The sequence below is a fragment of the Myxine glutinosa genome, unplaced genomic scaffold, assembly GCF_964187855.1.
Source record: "Myxine glutinosa unplaced genomic scaffold, kmMyxGlut1.1 SCAFFOLD_2344, whole genome shotgun sequence".
In the NCBI taxonomy this organism is placed as follows: domain Eukaryota; kingdom Metazoa; phylum Chordata; class Myxini; order Myxiniformes; family Myxinidae; genus Myxine; species Myxine glutinosa.
The window spans coordinates 3793-19756 of NW_027618439.1; the positions used below are offsets into that span (position 1 = coordinate 3793).

General features: G+C 50.5%; 1 protein-coding gene across 4 annotated transcripts in view; it reads left to right on the forward strand.

Moving 5' to 3' along the window:
* The first annotated feature begins 10791 nt into the window (after positions 1–10791).
* HIRIP3 (HIRA interacting protein 3) overlaps positions 10792–15964 on the forward strand; it is a 32002-nt gene continuing 26829 nt past the window's right edge. The window contains exon 1 of one of the 4 annotated variants that reach the window (XM_068113545.2): positions 10792–10938. In XM_068113545.2, the coding sequence (XP_067969646.2) occupies positions 10933–10938 (6 nt within the window). In that variant the 5' untranslated portion in view covers positions 10792–10932. Of the gene's footprint in view, positions 11043–12687; positions 12828–15964 lie in introns of those variants that run through there. The other 3 variants (XM_068113546.2, XM_068113547.2, XM_068113544.2) reach the window with 3 other exon arrangements.

Below are 15964 nucleotides of genomic sequence, written 5' to 3' on the forward strand. Positions count from 1 at the left end.
TTGTAAAGAACTCTGCATTGGGACCAACAAATACATTCATTAAGGATTTCAAATGTGCTACCATTATGACGTCATAATTCAACAAGTAGAACGCTTGATCCCATAAATATGAAATTTCTTGAGCATGTTCTGAGGAAAAATCAGTTAAGAATCAAAAACATAGGGCCAATACCGTTGGCGCTCACCTGGTAGAATAACTATACTGCACTGACTAAGGGTATTTTAAACCAATTTAAATGGTTGCTCGATGACAGGGCAGAATGTAGAATCATATTAACATGGTGTTTGCTGTGTTGGATAAAATAAAGAGGATGTCATAAGACTTTAAACAAACAAACAAAAAAATACCTATTTTGAGAGGCAACTCCCCCCTCTAACCCCGGGTACCTCCTCAGACCCCAATTTTTCCCAATGCTTGAACAAACATTGGTACATCACGGATCATGAAGGTTGTGGTGAAGTTTCATCAAAATTATGTGTGTAGGTTCTGAGAAAAAAAAAACTTTAAATAAACAAAACAAACAAAATAAATAAACAAAACAAATAAACATTTAATTATGTAATATCAGAATGTACCTTTCGACCCTTTGGACTGCTAAGACCCATTAGACCTTTGAAGAACCTTTAAGTCCCCAAAATACCCTGAAGACCCTTAAATACAACTAAGATCTAAAAGACCCCGAGGACTCATAACACCCCAATGACCCAAGGAGCCAAAAGAGCCAGAGAACCCTGAGGACTCAAAAAACCCCTATGACCCAAAAGATTACTCTTTTTTCTGTCCCCCGTCGCACAGCGGAGCGAAAGGGAGACTATGGTTTTCGCCTCCGTCCGTGTGTCCGTCCGTCCGTGTGTGCGGGCGTGCATGCGTGCGTGCATGCGTAAGCGAAGGACCACATTCGAATTTGGTGTGTGGGTGCAACCCACGTCAAAATCCAAGATGGCCGCCGCCATGTATGTCTGATGCCATGTATGTCTGAACCTTGTGAGCTGAATATCTTGAAAAATAAGTGAAGTACCAACTTCTAATCTGGTGTGTGGCTGTATCTCGGCATAAGGAAGAACGCTATTGAAAATTGGGTCGGCACGTCAAAATCCAAGATGGCCGCCGCCATGTATGTCTGAACGTTGTGAGATGAATATCTTGAAAAATAAGCGAAGTACCAACTTCTAATTTGGTGTGTGGGTGTATCTAGGCATAAGGAAGAACGCTATTGAAAATTGGTTCGCCACGTCCAAATCCAAGATGGCCGCCACCATATATATGTCTGAACCTTGTGAGCGAAATATCTTGAACAATAAGCGAAGTACCAACTTCTAATCTGGTGTGTGGGTGTATCTAGGCACAAGGAAGAACGCTATTGAAAATTGGGTCGCCACGTCAAAATCCAAGATGGCCGCCGCCATGTATGTCTGAACCTTGTGAGCGGAATATCTTGAAAAATAAGCGAAGTACCAACTTCTAATCTGGTGTGTGGGTGTATCTAGGCACAAGGAAGAACGCTATTGAAAATTGGGTCGCCACGTCAAAATCCAATATGGCCGCCTCCATGTATGTCGGAACCTTGTGAGTGAAATATCATATCATGGCATGTTTTCTGCGTCTTCCACTTTGTCAACTCACATCACTTCCCCGACGGGGGACCTAGGCATAACGCTTGTTTATATTTAAAATACAATGCTGAATTGAGTTTAATAAAGAGGATGTCATGTGTCACGTGTGTGTGATGAAAGCGGGGTTGTATCAAAGCGGGGTGGTATCAAAGCAGGAAGGCGGAGGAAACCGGTCATCACTGCCAAGAGTTATAAAGCTGCAGTTCTCTTCGTATTATTATCATTAACTAGTGAGATACCCTGCTACGCACGGGTGGGAGGCCAGAGGCAAACAGACACTGCAGAAACGGCGAATGCTAAAGCATGAAACCAATAAATTCCACAATCCTGCAGCACCCTCAGTCGCACGTCAGACATGGACAGCAAGTTCGTGAAGGACTTCATTGAAAAACGTACCCGTTCGCAAACAAATGGGTATGTTCCATACCCAGTCAATGGCGAATCTGCATATAGCAATCCACGAATTTCACGTTGAGAAAGTAGAAACCATCACGGCATTTCGTCATTCACTTGAACTCGATATCTCTTATTTCATTCGAAACAGCATAACTCCAATCACAAATTAAATAACATTAATATAAAAAATAAACTTTTAACAACATTCGTGACATAAACAAATATTTAAATCCTGATGTGAAGTTCCGTACGGTTGGGTGAACACAATTACGAATTCAAAATCGTAATTGTATTCACTCAATTCCAATCATCAATTGATACTTTAACAAAACGATGAACACGATTAATGTTTAACGATTTAACATTACGACTGAATGACGTTTGCATTGGGATATTATCAAACCAGTGCATTGCCATCATCTGTCCACTTCCGCATTCGCGGCAGGTTCGTAATTCTCATCAAAATCTAAACAGTATTTGTAGAATCTTAAAATAATTCACCAAATGTCCGTCTGTCCGTTCACAGGTACCGCAAAAACGGCTGAACCGATCGCAACGATATTTTGGGTGGGTAATCCAGGTAACACCCTGGAGTAAAATAGGCTATATTGTCTTTCCAAATTTTCCTGTTTTTCCAAACACGATGGAATAATATTTACCGATATGAACAGTGATGTGGCTTTTATTGAAACTAGCAACGGTACCTGCCCTGTTGGGCGGGGCTTCAATTGGGAGGCCCAAATGAAAAGGCAAAATATCAGAAATTGAAGGCTTTTTTTTATTTTAAACGATTTATATAAACATCCGTTAAATCATATCACATGTAAATCATCAAAATCTAAACAGTATTTGTAGAATTTCAATAAAAGCCACATCACTGTTCATATCGGTAAATATTATTCCATCGTGTTTGGAAAATTGGAAAAATTGGAAAAACCAATATAGCCTATTTTACTCCAGGGGGTCCCAGGATTACCTACTCAAAATATCGTTGCGATCGGTTCAGCCGTTTTTGCGGTACCTGCGAACGGACGGACGGGCAGACGGACATTTGGTGAATTATAGTAAGATTTAATTTGTGATTGGAGTTATGCTGTTTGGAATGAAAAAAGAGATATCGAGTTCAAGTGAACGACGAAATGCCGTGATGGTTTATACTTTCGAAACGTGAAATTCGTGGATCGCCATATGCAGATTCGCCATTGACTGGGTATAGAACAAACGTACCTGTTTGTTTGCGAACGTTTACGTTTTTCATGGAAGTCCTTCACGAACTTGCTGTCCATGCCTGACGTGCGACTGAAGGTGCTACAGGAATGTGGAATTTATTGGTTTCATGCTTTAGCATTCGCTGTTTCTGCATTGTCTGTTTGCTTCTGGCCTCCCAACCGTGCGTAGCACAGGTACCTCACTAGTTTCAACAAGCATTCTGAGTATTGCGCTGCAATACATGTCCCCTACCAAAGTTCAAAGTGCCATAACTTTGTCAAAAATGATCGAATATGCAAATTTATGCACGGTTGATGCTGGTTTTCAAACTTGATCTGAGGTATGCTGAGACACGTGCGTCACGCCTCGCTTCGTTGATAAGCCCGCAAGGTCGCTCCGTTGAGCGGCCTGCACGTATTGCACTGTGTGAATTATATAAATGATTACCAACTCACGGTCTGAGGTACTAGCGATTCAAGAGATATCCATTTTTTTAATGGTACATTGGAGAAGCCAATGCGAGGTTTCTTCTTCCTCAGCTTGTCACTATGTCAAATCCGATCGAGTTAAAAAAGTCAGAATTTGACCAAATCTGTTTTATTCGTTTGTTAATATACCGCAGCTATTGACAAATCTTAAATTAGAATTTTATTTGAGGTTAAAATGACCGCGACAGGTCGTGTCCAACGATGCTTTCAGTCTGTACACGTGATAAATAATTAAATCTGCACACTTGACGCCTCTTCTTATACACGCAATAACAACTTCTAGCTTCCAGATCGTACATCCAATCATCTTGAAATTTTGCACACTTGTTACACTTCATGACTTCTACTATAGTAGGAAGTTTCACGTCGATCAATAAAGCGATTCAAGAGATATCCATTAAAAAAAAATATTTTCGTTTAATTAACGATATCTGCCAAACCACGTGAGCTATCGCAAATTCCAAAAGGACATTTTAGTAGACTGACATGCGGAACAGATCTGTGAAGTTTTCCCTCGATTGGACCAAAAATGAGGGAGGGGCTCGGTTTTAAAGGTTCATGCTTAAAAACGTCATAACTCTGAAACCATCTGACGCATGACATCATGCTCACTGACTTTTTTGTTCGTCATGGGTATGCGATTCTGCCTGCAAAGTTTGGCCTCGATCTGTTCAGCCGTTGCAGAGAAAAAGGGGTTTTCGTGTTTTCACGAAAAACAATATGGCGCCCGAACCACGTGACCTGTGACGTCATAATTACCATTAAAATATTCTACAGACGGAGTCCGCCCTACGGTGAAAATTTTATCTCAATCGGTCCTATTATTGCAGAGAAAATCTTTTTTAAAGGAAATTAAAACTTAAAATGGCACTGAGTTAAGGATCATCAGAATTATCAGAATTCCCAAAGTTCAAAGTGCCATAACTTTGTCAAAACTGATCGAAACGTCGTGAAGTTCGAACTTGATCTGTAACTTATCATGAGGAAACGATTTGCCAAGTTTGAAATCATTAGCATTAAGAGTTTAGAAAAAAAGTCTGGAAAACTGTTCTTTGCGTGACGGACTGACGGACTGACTGACGGACGGAGGGACGGCGTGTAAAACTAGAGTCCCCTCCGGTGTACACCGGTAGGGGACTAATAAAAGCCACATCACTGTTCATATCGGTAAATATTATTCCATCGTGTTTGGAAAAACTGCAAAATTGGAAAAACAATATAGTAAAGCGCGGCGTTACGCGCGCTGCTTGCGAGCAAGGAGGAAGCGGACAAGCGGTAACTTATAAGCGTCTTTATTTCAGGAGCTCACTGTAACACTAGCGCGCTCCGGGCTGCGCGCCCCGTGTATATCCTCAGGCCACGCCTACCCCTCGGGCGTGGCCGCCGCCCACTTGGTGCGCGGAATGATGTCACCACGCCAGTGGGCTTTCGTGTCCGCCACACGCGCCCCCCCAGAATTCCCGCGCACCTGGAGGGCCAGTTTGCTGGGCAAACGGATGACCCGGCCGAAGCGCCCCCTGGCGATCGGCAGTGTCCGGGGTGCAGGGATGCCAGGTGGGATGCCCCTGGCTGCCCCTGGGATGGGTGCAGGCCCGGGGGGTGGCATGGCGGCGGGGCTGGGCAGTGCCGGGGGTCCGCCCGCAGGGGGGCGGCCCCGACGCGGGGGTCGGGCCACTGGTGGTGGATGGTCCACGTCGAGGTGGGCCGGCTTGAGGCGGTCTACAGAAACGCGGTCAGGAGTACCGCCAATGTCCAGGGTGAAGTGCTTCGCCCCGGTCTCCAGCACGCGGAAAAGGCCCGTCGTATGGGGGCCGCAGTGGTGTCCGGTGGGCATCGTGGCGGACGAAGACGTACTCTGCCGTGCGAAGCTCCGGGGCGACGTGCGTCGGTGGGTGCCCGTGGCATGCCGTTGGCACCGGGGCGAACCTCTGGGTGGTCTCTTGCAGAGCGGAGCGCTGCTGTGCCGCGGACCATGGTGCCGTGGAGTCGGGGAGGAACTCGCCCGGCACCCGCAGCGGTTGCCCGAAGACCAACTCCGCCGCGGATGCGCGCAGGTCCTCCTTGGGCGCCGTCCAGAGGCCCAGCAGGACCCAGGGGAGCCTGTCGACCCAGCCGTCATCGCGGAGGGTGGCTCGGAGCGCGGCCTTCAATGAGCGGTGAAATCGCTCACACAGGCCGTTAGCCTGGGGGTGGTAGGCCGTGGTTCGGTGCAGCCGGACCCCGAGCCCCTGCGCGACCGCCCCCCAGAGCTCCGAGGTGAACTGGGGGCCGCGGTCGGACGAGATGTCTGAGGGGGCGCCGAACCGGGCGACCCAGGTGGCGATGAAAGCCTGCGCGACGTCCGCCGCCGTCGTCGACGCCAAGGGCACGGCCTCCGGCCACCGGGTGGTGCGGTCCACCATGGTGAGGACGTGGGTGAAACCCCGCGAGGGGGGCAGAGGTCCCACCAGGTCCACGTGGACGTGGTCAAACCGGTGTTCCGGCACCGTGAACGGGGCCAACGGGGCCTGGGTGTGCCGGTGCACCTTGGCGCGCTGGCACGCGAGGCACGTACTGGCCCAGCCGCGGACGGCCTTCCGGAGGTCATGCCAGACGAACTTGTCGGCGATCAACCTTTGGGAGGCCCTCGTGCCCGGGTGGGACAGGCCGTGGATGGCGTCAAACACCTGGCGCTGCCAGCCCGCGGGCACGATGGGGCGAGGCCGCCCGAGGGAGACGTCGCACAAGAGGGCCACGCCCGTGCCGTCGAACGGCACCTCGGTGACGCGGAGGCCCGTGACGGCGGTCCGCAAGGCCTGGACGTCGGGGTCAGCGGCCTGGTCCGCTGCCATCCGGGCATAGTCGATGCCAAGGTGGACTGCGTGGGCGACGGCCCGGGAAAGGCAATCCGCCACCGGGTTGTCCTTCCCCGCGACGTGCCGGATGTCCGTCGTGTACTCGGACACGGCCGAGAGGTGACGCTGCTGCCGGGCCGACCACGGCTCGGTGACCTTGCCCATCGCGAAGATCAGCGGCTTGTGGTCGACGAAGGCCGTGAACACACGGCCCTCGAGCAGATGGCGGAAGTGCCTGACCGCCAAGTGAAGCCCGAGCAACTCGCGGTCGAAGGTACTGTAACGGCGTTCGGGCGGGCGAAGCTGCCGGCTAAAGAACGCCAGCGGTTGCCAAGCTCCACGCACCCATTGCTCGTGCACCGCGCCCACCGCGTAGTCCGAGGCGTCGGTGGTGAGGGCGATCGGTGCATCGGGCGCCGGGTGCGCGAGCATGGTGGCGTTAGCCAAGGCGAGCTTCGCGCCCGTGAACGCCGTGTCCATCTGCTCGGTCCTGGTAACGTCACCTTTGCCCGGCTTACCTCGGAGAGCTTCGTGCAGGGGGCGCAGGAGCTGGGCGATATGGGGCAGGAACCGATGGTAAAAATTCACCATGCCCAGGAACTTCTGCAGCCCTCTGATCGTGCGGGGGCGCGGAAACCCCTTCACCGCCTCCACCTTGGCCTGCAGGGGGACGGCTCCGTGCGTGGTGACACGGTGCCCCAGAAAATCGATTACGGCGACGCCGAACCGGCACTTTGCGGGGTTCACAATCAGGCCATGCTGGCCCAGGCGTTCGAAGAGCGTGCGGAGGTGGCGTAGGTGCTCTTTGCGGGACGCGCTGGCGACGAGGATATCGTCCAGGTAGACGTAGACAAAATCCAAGTCGCGGAGGACGCTGTCCATCAGTCGCTGGAACGCCTGAGCCGCATTCTTCACACCGAAGGGCATCCGCAGGAACTCGAAGAGTCCGAATGGCGTGATGACCGCCGTCTTCAGGACATGCTCCGGCCTGACGGGGACCAGATGGTAGCCGCGTATGAGGTCCACCTTCGAGAAGAAGGACATGCCCGCCAAACGGGCGGAAAAGTCCTGAATGTGGGGGACGGGGTAGCGGTCGGGAGTGGTGGCGTCATTGAGACGGCGACAGTCCCCGCACGGTCGCCATCCCCCGCCGGGCTTCGGCACGATGTGCAGTGGCGACGCCCAAGCACTCTCCGAGCGCCGAACGATGCCGAGTCGCTCCAGGGTAGCGAACGCCGCTTTTGCCACCGCCAGCTTTGTCGGCTCGAGGCGGCGTGCCCCGGGTGTAGACCGGTGGCCCGACGGTGGGGATGTGATGGGCCACCCCGTGCTTGACGGCCCCCGCCGAGAAGGTGGGCCGCGTGAGGGCCGGGAAGCCGGCGGGGAGGCGGGTGAATTCGTCCGCTGCCGGAAGCGTACAGATCAACGTGGCTGGAACCGAACCGTTCGGCAAGCCGCTTGGCAAGCCGCTCGGCGAGCCGCTCGTTGAGCTGCTCGACGAGCTGGGCAGCGCACAAGCGAGCGAGCTGAACGTCTCGGCCTGGACAAGACGTCTGCGCTTTACGTCGACCAGGAGCCCATTAGCGCACAGGAAGTCCGCGCCAAGCAGTGCCATGGGCACGTCGGCGGTGACGAACGTCCATCGGAAAACCTGCCCTCCGAACTGCAGAGAGAGGCAGCGTTTTCCGTATGTACGGATGGGCGTCCCGTTCGCGGCAAGCAGCGCGGGGCCCCTGCCCGCAGCGTGCTTGTCTGACGTACCGGCGGGAACGACACTCACCTGCGCTCCCGTGTCGCACAGGTAACGGCGCCCGGATAAGGTGTCCGTTATGAACAGCAGGCTGCTCGAACGGCCGGCGCTCATCGCCACTATTGAGCGCCGGCCCGGGCGTTTCCCGACCTGTTGAAGGAGCATGGCGGATGACACTGCCGAGCCTCGTGGCCGAACTTGGCGTGGAACCATCACCAGGTGGTGGAGCTGGAGGAGTGCTGCTGGCTCCGCCAGGCCGGTGGAGTTGGCGGTTTTCCCCGCGGTGGCGGTTTTCGCCGCGGCGGTGGGCTGGGCGTGGCGGCGGTCACGAGGTGCGTATCAGCATGCTGCGTATGCTGTGTAAGCTGATGCTGTGGATCAGCATCATCAGCAGCATCACCCTCGAGGTCCGTGACGGCCGCACAAACTCTCGCCCGCGTGTCCGAAGCCGCAAAGTACCTGTCCGCCTCGGCTGCCAATGCTCGGGGTTCCGTTAGCACGGTCCCGGCGAACGCGAGGCGAACCTGCGCTGGAAGTTGGCGACGGAAAAGCGCCCGGAATAGAGAACCGGGGGCTTCGTCGCCCAACAGTGACAGCATATGGTCCATTCGGACCGATGGGCGTGTGTCGCCAAGCTCGGGGAGATCCAGGAGGCGGTCGGCCCGTGCGTCGTCCGTGAGGCCGAACGTGGCTAGGAGTAGCCGCTTGAGTGCCTCGTACTTGTGGCCGTCCGGTGGGTGGCGAAGGACGGACACAACTCGAGTGGCCGTGCCGGGCCCGAGGGAGGCGACGACGTGGCAATAGCGCGTGTCGTCGCCGGTGAGGCGCCGAAGCTGAAATTGGGCTTCGGCTTGGACGAACCTGACTTCGGCCTGGGCCTCCCAAAATTCGGGAAGTTTAATCGACATTGCGTTGTTGGCAATGGCGTCGTGTGTGGAAGGATCGCTCCGGCAGATCCAACGTCGAGGGTCACCAGTAAAGCGCGGCGTTACGCGCGCTGCTTGCGAGCAAGGAGGAAGCGGACAAGCGGTAACTTATAAGCGTCTTTATTTCAGGAGCTCACTGTAACACTAGCGCGCTCCGGGCTGCGGGTCCCGTGTATATCCTCAGGCCACGCCTACCCCTCGGGCATGGCCGCCACCCACTTGGTGCGCGGAATGATGTCACCACGCTAGTGGGCTTTCGTGTCCGCCACAATAGCCTATTTTACTCAAGGGGGTCCCAGCCAAAATATCGTTGCGTTCGGTTCAGCCGTTTTTGTGGTACCTTCGAACGGACGGACGGACAGACAGACGGACATTTGGTGAATTATAGTAAGATTATATTATTATTTAATTATAATAGGCACATTACGTAACTGGATTGCAAATTTCTTCATGCAGCTGTATGACTGAAGCTTTGAAACCTTTTGAAACCAAGCGACTGTAACTGGATTGAAAATACATCTACTTCATCATGCATCTGTATGAATCAAATCGGTGCCCCCTTTATATGAACTTTTCCAGAGCATCACTTGCTCCTTACTCATTACGGTCAAGCAGCTCCAATTTGTTGCTGAGGGTCATCTATTTTTTCTGCCTCTTGGTAGTCGACGCATCTCCGGCACTGGTCTTACGCTTGGGAGCCATTATTGAACGATGAGCAGGGCGAGAGCCAAAAACGCAGGTGAAAACAACGGGACGAGACCAATGATTGAGACGCAGGACACAGTGGGTATATGCATGCGGGCATTGTGGGTAGCTGCGGGATGTGAGAGTAGTCTGCCCATCGTTTGTGGACATGTTATTCGATGATGCCGTATTGAGCAGCTGCTAATTACAGTTATAGATTTAATGAATTTCAGTAATAGATTCACATCGTTGTGTTCAGCCATTTCGGAGATTTTAAAGTTTTTTTTTTATTTTCCAAGAAAATATGCCTGCCATACCACTTCACCGATGAAGTCATCAAATTAATTCACTGGAAAAAATTCGTAGTGGATCACCATCAAAAAAATTCGTATTAATAGATAAGGATGTCGATGTATCCACTTACAACGTCATCATTAAGGCACCGATGATGTCATCATCGCATTTTATTCCCAATCGGGAGTTCCTGCCTGACCTGTGCCTACTTTTTTTTTTTTTTTTCAGCGGTTTCTGAGTTGTCCAAAAAGTTCTTCCTTTTTTTTTTCCCAACATGGCTGCCAAACCACTTCAACTATGACGTCATAGTTATTAAAAATCCCGCCATTAGTTCGTGGATGTTGGAGCCTCGGAGCTTATCCTTATATCGTGAGAAACCAGCCTCACGCAACATCTTCGCCGCTCCTACACAATGGAGTTACTCTCCCGCCATTTCTTCAGCGAATGAATAACGGTTTTGTCGCTCCATTCAGGGAAGTTTCTGCTGTTATTGTGTGAAAATAAATCGTGAACAGCGTTTTTGATTTCTTTTATAATAAGTTTTATTCATATTCGCTGTATTTTTATTTTTTAACAGGACGCGACTGATTGGCTGTACGAGCGAATGAATTAGGAATGATTGACTAGTTGCCTCGGTTAGTTTATCGCTGGTTGGTTGGATTTTTTGCAAGGCCCTTTGCGCGTTCATTCCTCCGTCAGTGGCGCACTCTGCTCTGACGTGTTGAGTTTCCGGGCTCATGGCGGTGAGGGAAAGTGTTATTGGCTTGTCAATCTGTGGGGGATTTGGAGAACTCGTCGAGCTTACGTTTAAGGGGAAAGAGAGAAAGCCTTTCATGCCGACGACATTGTAAGGAGAAAGATAGGGACATGTGGAGGGGAGTGAGGGTGAACACCTGTGAGTTTTCTTGTGCGAGTTGATTGGAAGGATTGGTGCCGGTGGTGTGAGATGGATGGCGGGGTGTGTTGGTGGTGTGAGATGGATGGAGGGGTGTGTTGGTGGTGTGAGATGGATGGAGGGGTGTGTTGGTGGTGTGAGATGGATGGAGGAGTGTGTTGGTGGTGTGAGATGGATGGAGGGGTGTGTTGGTGGTGTGAGATGGATGGAGGGGTGTGTTGGTGGTGTGAGATGGATGGAGGGGTGTGTTGCCGTTGGTGGTGTGAGATGGATGGAGGGGTGTGTTGCCGTTGGTGGTGTGAGATGGATGGAGGGGTGTGTTGGTGGTGTGAATTGGAGGGGTGTGTTGGTGTTGGTGGTGGTGTGAATTGGAGGGGTTTTTGTGTGTTGGTGGTGTGAGATGGATGGAGGGGTGTGTTGGTGGTGGTGTGAATTGGAGGGGTGTTTGTGTGTTGGTGGTGTGAGATGGATGGAGGGGTGTGTTGGTGGTGTGAGATGGATGGCGGGGTGTGTTGGTGGTGTGAGATGGATGGAGGGGTGTGTTGGTGGTGTGAGATGGATGGAGGGGTGTGTTGGTGGTGGTGTGAATTGGAGGGGTGTTTGTGTGGGTGGTGGTGTGAGATGGATGGAGGGGTGTTTATGTGTTGGTGGTGTGAGATGGAGGGGTGTTTTTGTTGGTGGTGTGAGATGGAGGGGTGTTTTTGTTGGTGGTGTGAGATGGAGGGGTGTGTTGGTGGTGTGAGATGGAGGGGTGTTTGTGTGAGATGGTGGGGTGTTTGTGTGTTGGTGGTGTGAGATGGAGGGGTGTGTGGGTGGTGGTGTGAGATGGAGGGGTGTTTATCTGTTGGTGGTGTGAGATGGAGGGGTGTTTTTGTTGGTGGTGTGAGATGGAGTGGTGTTTGTGTTGGTGGTGTGAGATGGATGGGTGTGTTGGTGGTGTGAGATGGAGGGGTGTGTTGGTGGTGTGAGATGGAGGGGTGTTTGTGTGAGATGGTGGGGTGTTTGTGTGTTGGTGGTGTGAGATGGAGGGGTGTGTGGGTGGTGGTGTGAGATGGAGGGGTGTGTGGGTGGTGGTGTGAGATGGAGGGGTGTGTGGGTGGTGGTGTGAGATAGAGGGGTGTGTGGGTGGTGTGAGATGGAGGGGTGTGTGGGTGGTGGTGTGAATTGGAGGCAGGGGTGGATGGTGGTGTGAGTTGGAGGGGTTTTTGTGTGTTGGTGGTGTGTGTTAAAAGGAGGGGTGTGTGGGTGTTGGTGGTGTGAGTTAGTGTGAGCGGTGTTGGTGGTGTGAATTCGAGCGAGGGGCGTGTGGGTGGTGTGAGTTAAAGGGAGGGGCCTGTGGGTGTGCGTGGTGTGAATTTGAGGGAGGGGTGTTTGGGTGTTGGTGGGTTGTGTGTGTGTTTGTGTGTTTGTTTTTGTGTTTGTGTGTTTGTTTTGGAGGGAGGGAGGGAGAGATCTGAAATCTAGTGATCTTTCAAACCACACTTTCACAGTTTGTATTGTGAGCTTGCAGGGAACAGACATTTTACGTTTTGACATGCACCTGGTTTTATCTCATTGGAATCTGCACGGCTGCCATATGTGTCCCTCGGGTCATCTACTTTCTCGGTGTTCTTTCTTTCACAGACATGGTCTGCTATTCACTTCATATGCTCTCCATATCATCCGGGTCCACCACTCCAGGAACTCGTCTACATCATGGCAAAAATCTTAATCTACATTTTATTAAGTTTACCTATGGTACTGTCAACGTTAAAGTTACAGCAACATCATTTACGGATTAGATGCCCCAATTAATTGGAATAATATTTGAATCACGTGCTAAAAAAGTCAAAGATTATTGAAAAGCAATACAGTGTTGCAGATAACCTTTACTTATCAATACAGATCTCGTGAAGTATTATACCTTGATTGACGGCCTCCACATCTCATACCTTGTAGCACCTTGTCTGCCATCAGGTTGAATAAGGTGAGCGAGGAAAGCAAGTCGTCCCATAACAGATATGGCATTCTTCCTGGATGAACACGTTGTACACCTTGTTGAAGAGTATCCCTGAACACTGAACCAGCCTTTGGCCCTTGTTCACCTGTCTGAAACATCGCCTTTGTCGGTCCATGTGTATCGTTGCCTTCCAAGTCGTGCTTTGAGAGGATGTATGATTTCAGGGAATCCCACTGTTTGAGAGTTCTGTTGGAGCTTTCCCTGGCTTATTGGACGAAGTCACCTGGTTAGTATATGCTTTAGTTAGAGAGAGTTGGACTTGGAGTTAGAGACAGAGAAAGACAACAGGGAAAGGGCCGGGCCATGGGGACCGATCGGCACTCTGACCGTGACCGCGCTGCCCTGACGAATCCGGGCAGCAGGGAAGAATGGGGAAGATTTAGCCCCGACCTGCGTTGGAGGGGGGTACAACCACCGCAAAGAGGCGTCCCCGATAGTGATGACTGTGGTTGTGCAGGTTGGTGTGGCACAGGGCAAAGTGTGGCACGGCCGGGAAATGAGAGGATGGCGATGTGTTCGCGACTCTAAGTGATCCACGTGGGGAATGACGGAGGGAGGGGTAGAGAGAAAGGTAGAGATGTTGTCTCCATAAAGAAGCCCTAGTCATCTGCAGTCGAATGCGCAGCCACGACCTGTACCCCCCGGGGACCGCCTTTCCAGCACGCAGTTGGTTCCACAATTAGCCACCCACTTCCCGTGGCGGCGCCACCTTTTGGGCCATCATGTCTTGTGTGGTAGCCCCTCATAAACATTCAGCCTCTCTGCAGGGCTCTACAGCTCACTATGTCACCCTGACCTGCAGCTTTCCATGTGCCTTTGTCCATCAAGTCATCCATCTATACAGGAGGGAGGTCTTACAAGATACAACCTTCCCCTACCCTGTTCTATTGTTTCAATTCACTGCCCCAGTCAGTTCACATATTACCTGTGACTTACCCCTGACAAATCCCTAATACAGGAATAATTCTACCCTACTCGAGCACATAGGTCTACCCCCTTCCTCTACCCACCCTTTTTCCACTTAATATTTTCAAGTTCAGACGTCTTTTCAGTGCTCAACTGGAGATATCATAAATCTACCAGGATAATGGATAAAAGGTTGGCAGATCCCCCCCCGCCCTTTCACGTGTGCGTGCGTGTATGTGTGTGCATGGCATAACTTTTTTTTTACTATTTGAGCTTTTGTCATCAAATGTTAAACAAACCTTTATTATGAGAAACTAAATAAAAAGGTGGGTCGAAATGTGAAAGGGCAAAGTCATAGTGACTATAAATAGACGTTATCAGCCCCGCCGCTGTGCGCCAAGTTCGAGACCCCCCCTGTTTTTTTTTATCGCTTGTGTTTTTTTTTTTTTTTTTTTTTAACAATTGAGCTCCAGTGTGTCTGTCCAGGCCATAACATTTTCGCTAATTGAGCTTTGTCATAAAATCTTCAACAAACCCTTACTATGAGAATATGGAGAACACAAGTGAATAAAATGTACAATTTTTTTAAATTGACGTTTTCGTCAAGTTTATTTCGAGTACAAATCGGATGCCGACAACCTTTGCAGTTTGAGATGCTTTCTAGTTTCTTATGTTGTGTAAAAATAATATGGGATGGATGGATAGGTCAGTTGATCACGTGTTCGCCATTGCGTTGACTAATCTGGGTTGTATCCTCATGGGATCCAACTTCACCAAACATTGCCATTCTGGGCTGACAGGATGGTCTAGAGGTACTCGCACCCGCCTCTGAGTTGTCTCGCCTGGGTTTGAATCCCGGCCCAGTTAGAAACTGTCATCCCGGTGTTTTGCAGGCAGTGTGATTCATCAATGTGTGCGCTTTCCCTCAGATGGACGTTAAACGGACGGTGGACTGTCATTGGACGCTCAGATGGACGTTAAACGGACGGTGGACTGTCATTGGACGTGATAATTCGTTGGTGGACATTAAACATCCCATGGTGTCCTTCGTGAAGAGTAGGTGAGCTATCACCGGCACCTTGAACAAATGACAAATTCCTGCCTTAACCTAGAGGGCATTACATCAGCGGCAAAGCTGTGCCCTCAGCCATTGATTCTATCCCGCAGCCTTGTGCTGCGTACAAACGAAGAAGAAGACTGCCGTTCTAATACAGAAGGTACTGCATCTCGGATGTAAAATCCCATGTCGACATTAAAGATTCTAGGGTATCCATTGTAAAGAGACCATTGTGTTGTCTTAGAAAATAACAGTAAGACTATGAAGTGATGTTTTATGAAAGTTTTTTTTTTTTTTTGGTATACAAGATCGAGGCTCATGTAAGAACTAAAAAGGGTATTGGATGGCACCTGTTATTTGACTGGTTAATTTAAAGGGGAACCCAAATTCTCAGACGACCTTGACGATAAATCTGTCCTTTGATACCCCACAAAATAGATATTATGTGTCTTTTTCCAATTTGCAATGTATTTTTACAATTTTGTAAAAATAGGATTTTTACGATTTACAATTTTGTGATTAAAAGTTGAATTCGTCTTCTTCAAGATTAGCCGTGACGTCACACTCGGAAGTCGACAGCCATTTTCTTACTGTCTACGGGTTACATCGCGGTAGGATTCCAGTCAAACGGCGAATCGTTTTTGATTTTCCACAAATATGTCTGGTCGATGTGTCCTTCTTTGGTTGTAGAAAAACAAAACGAGATGGTTTCATACTACAGCAATGGCAGAAAGCCCCCAAGTTTGCCAGAAATTGGACGAGGTTTGTTTGAAATACCCGAGTGTGGATCGGGCCGACAAGATGTTCACGTTTGTGCTCGGAACATTTTACAGAGCATTGTTATGAAACGAAAAAGATAGCTAGACCTTGTGGTTATCCGCCACGATTGAGAGAGGATGGCATCCCGACGAT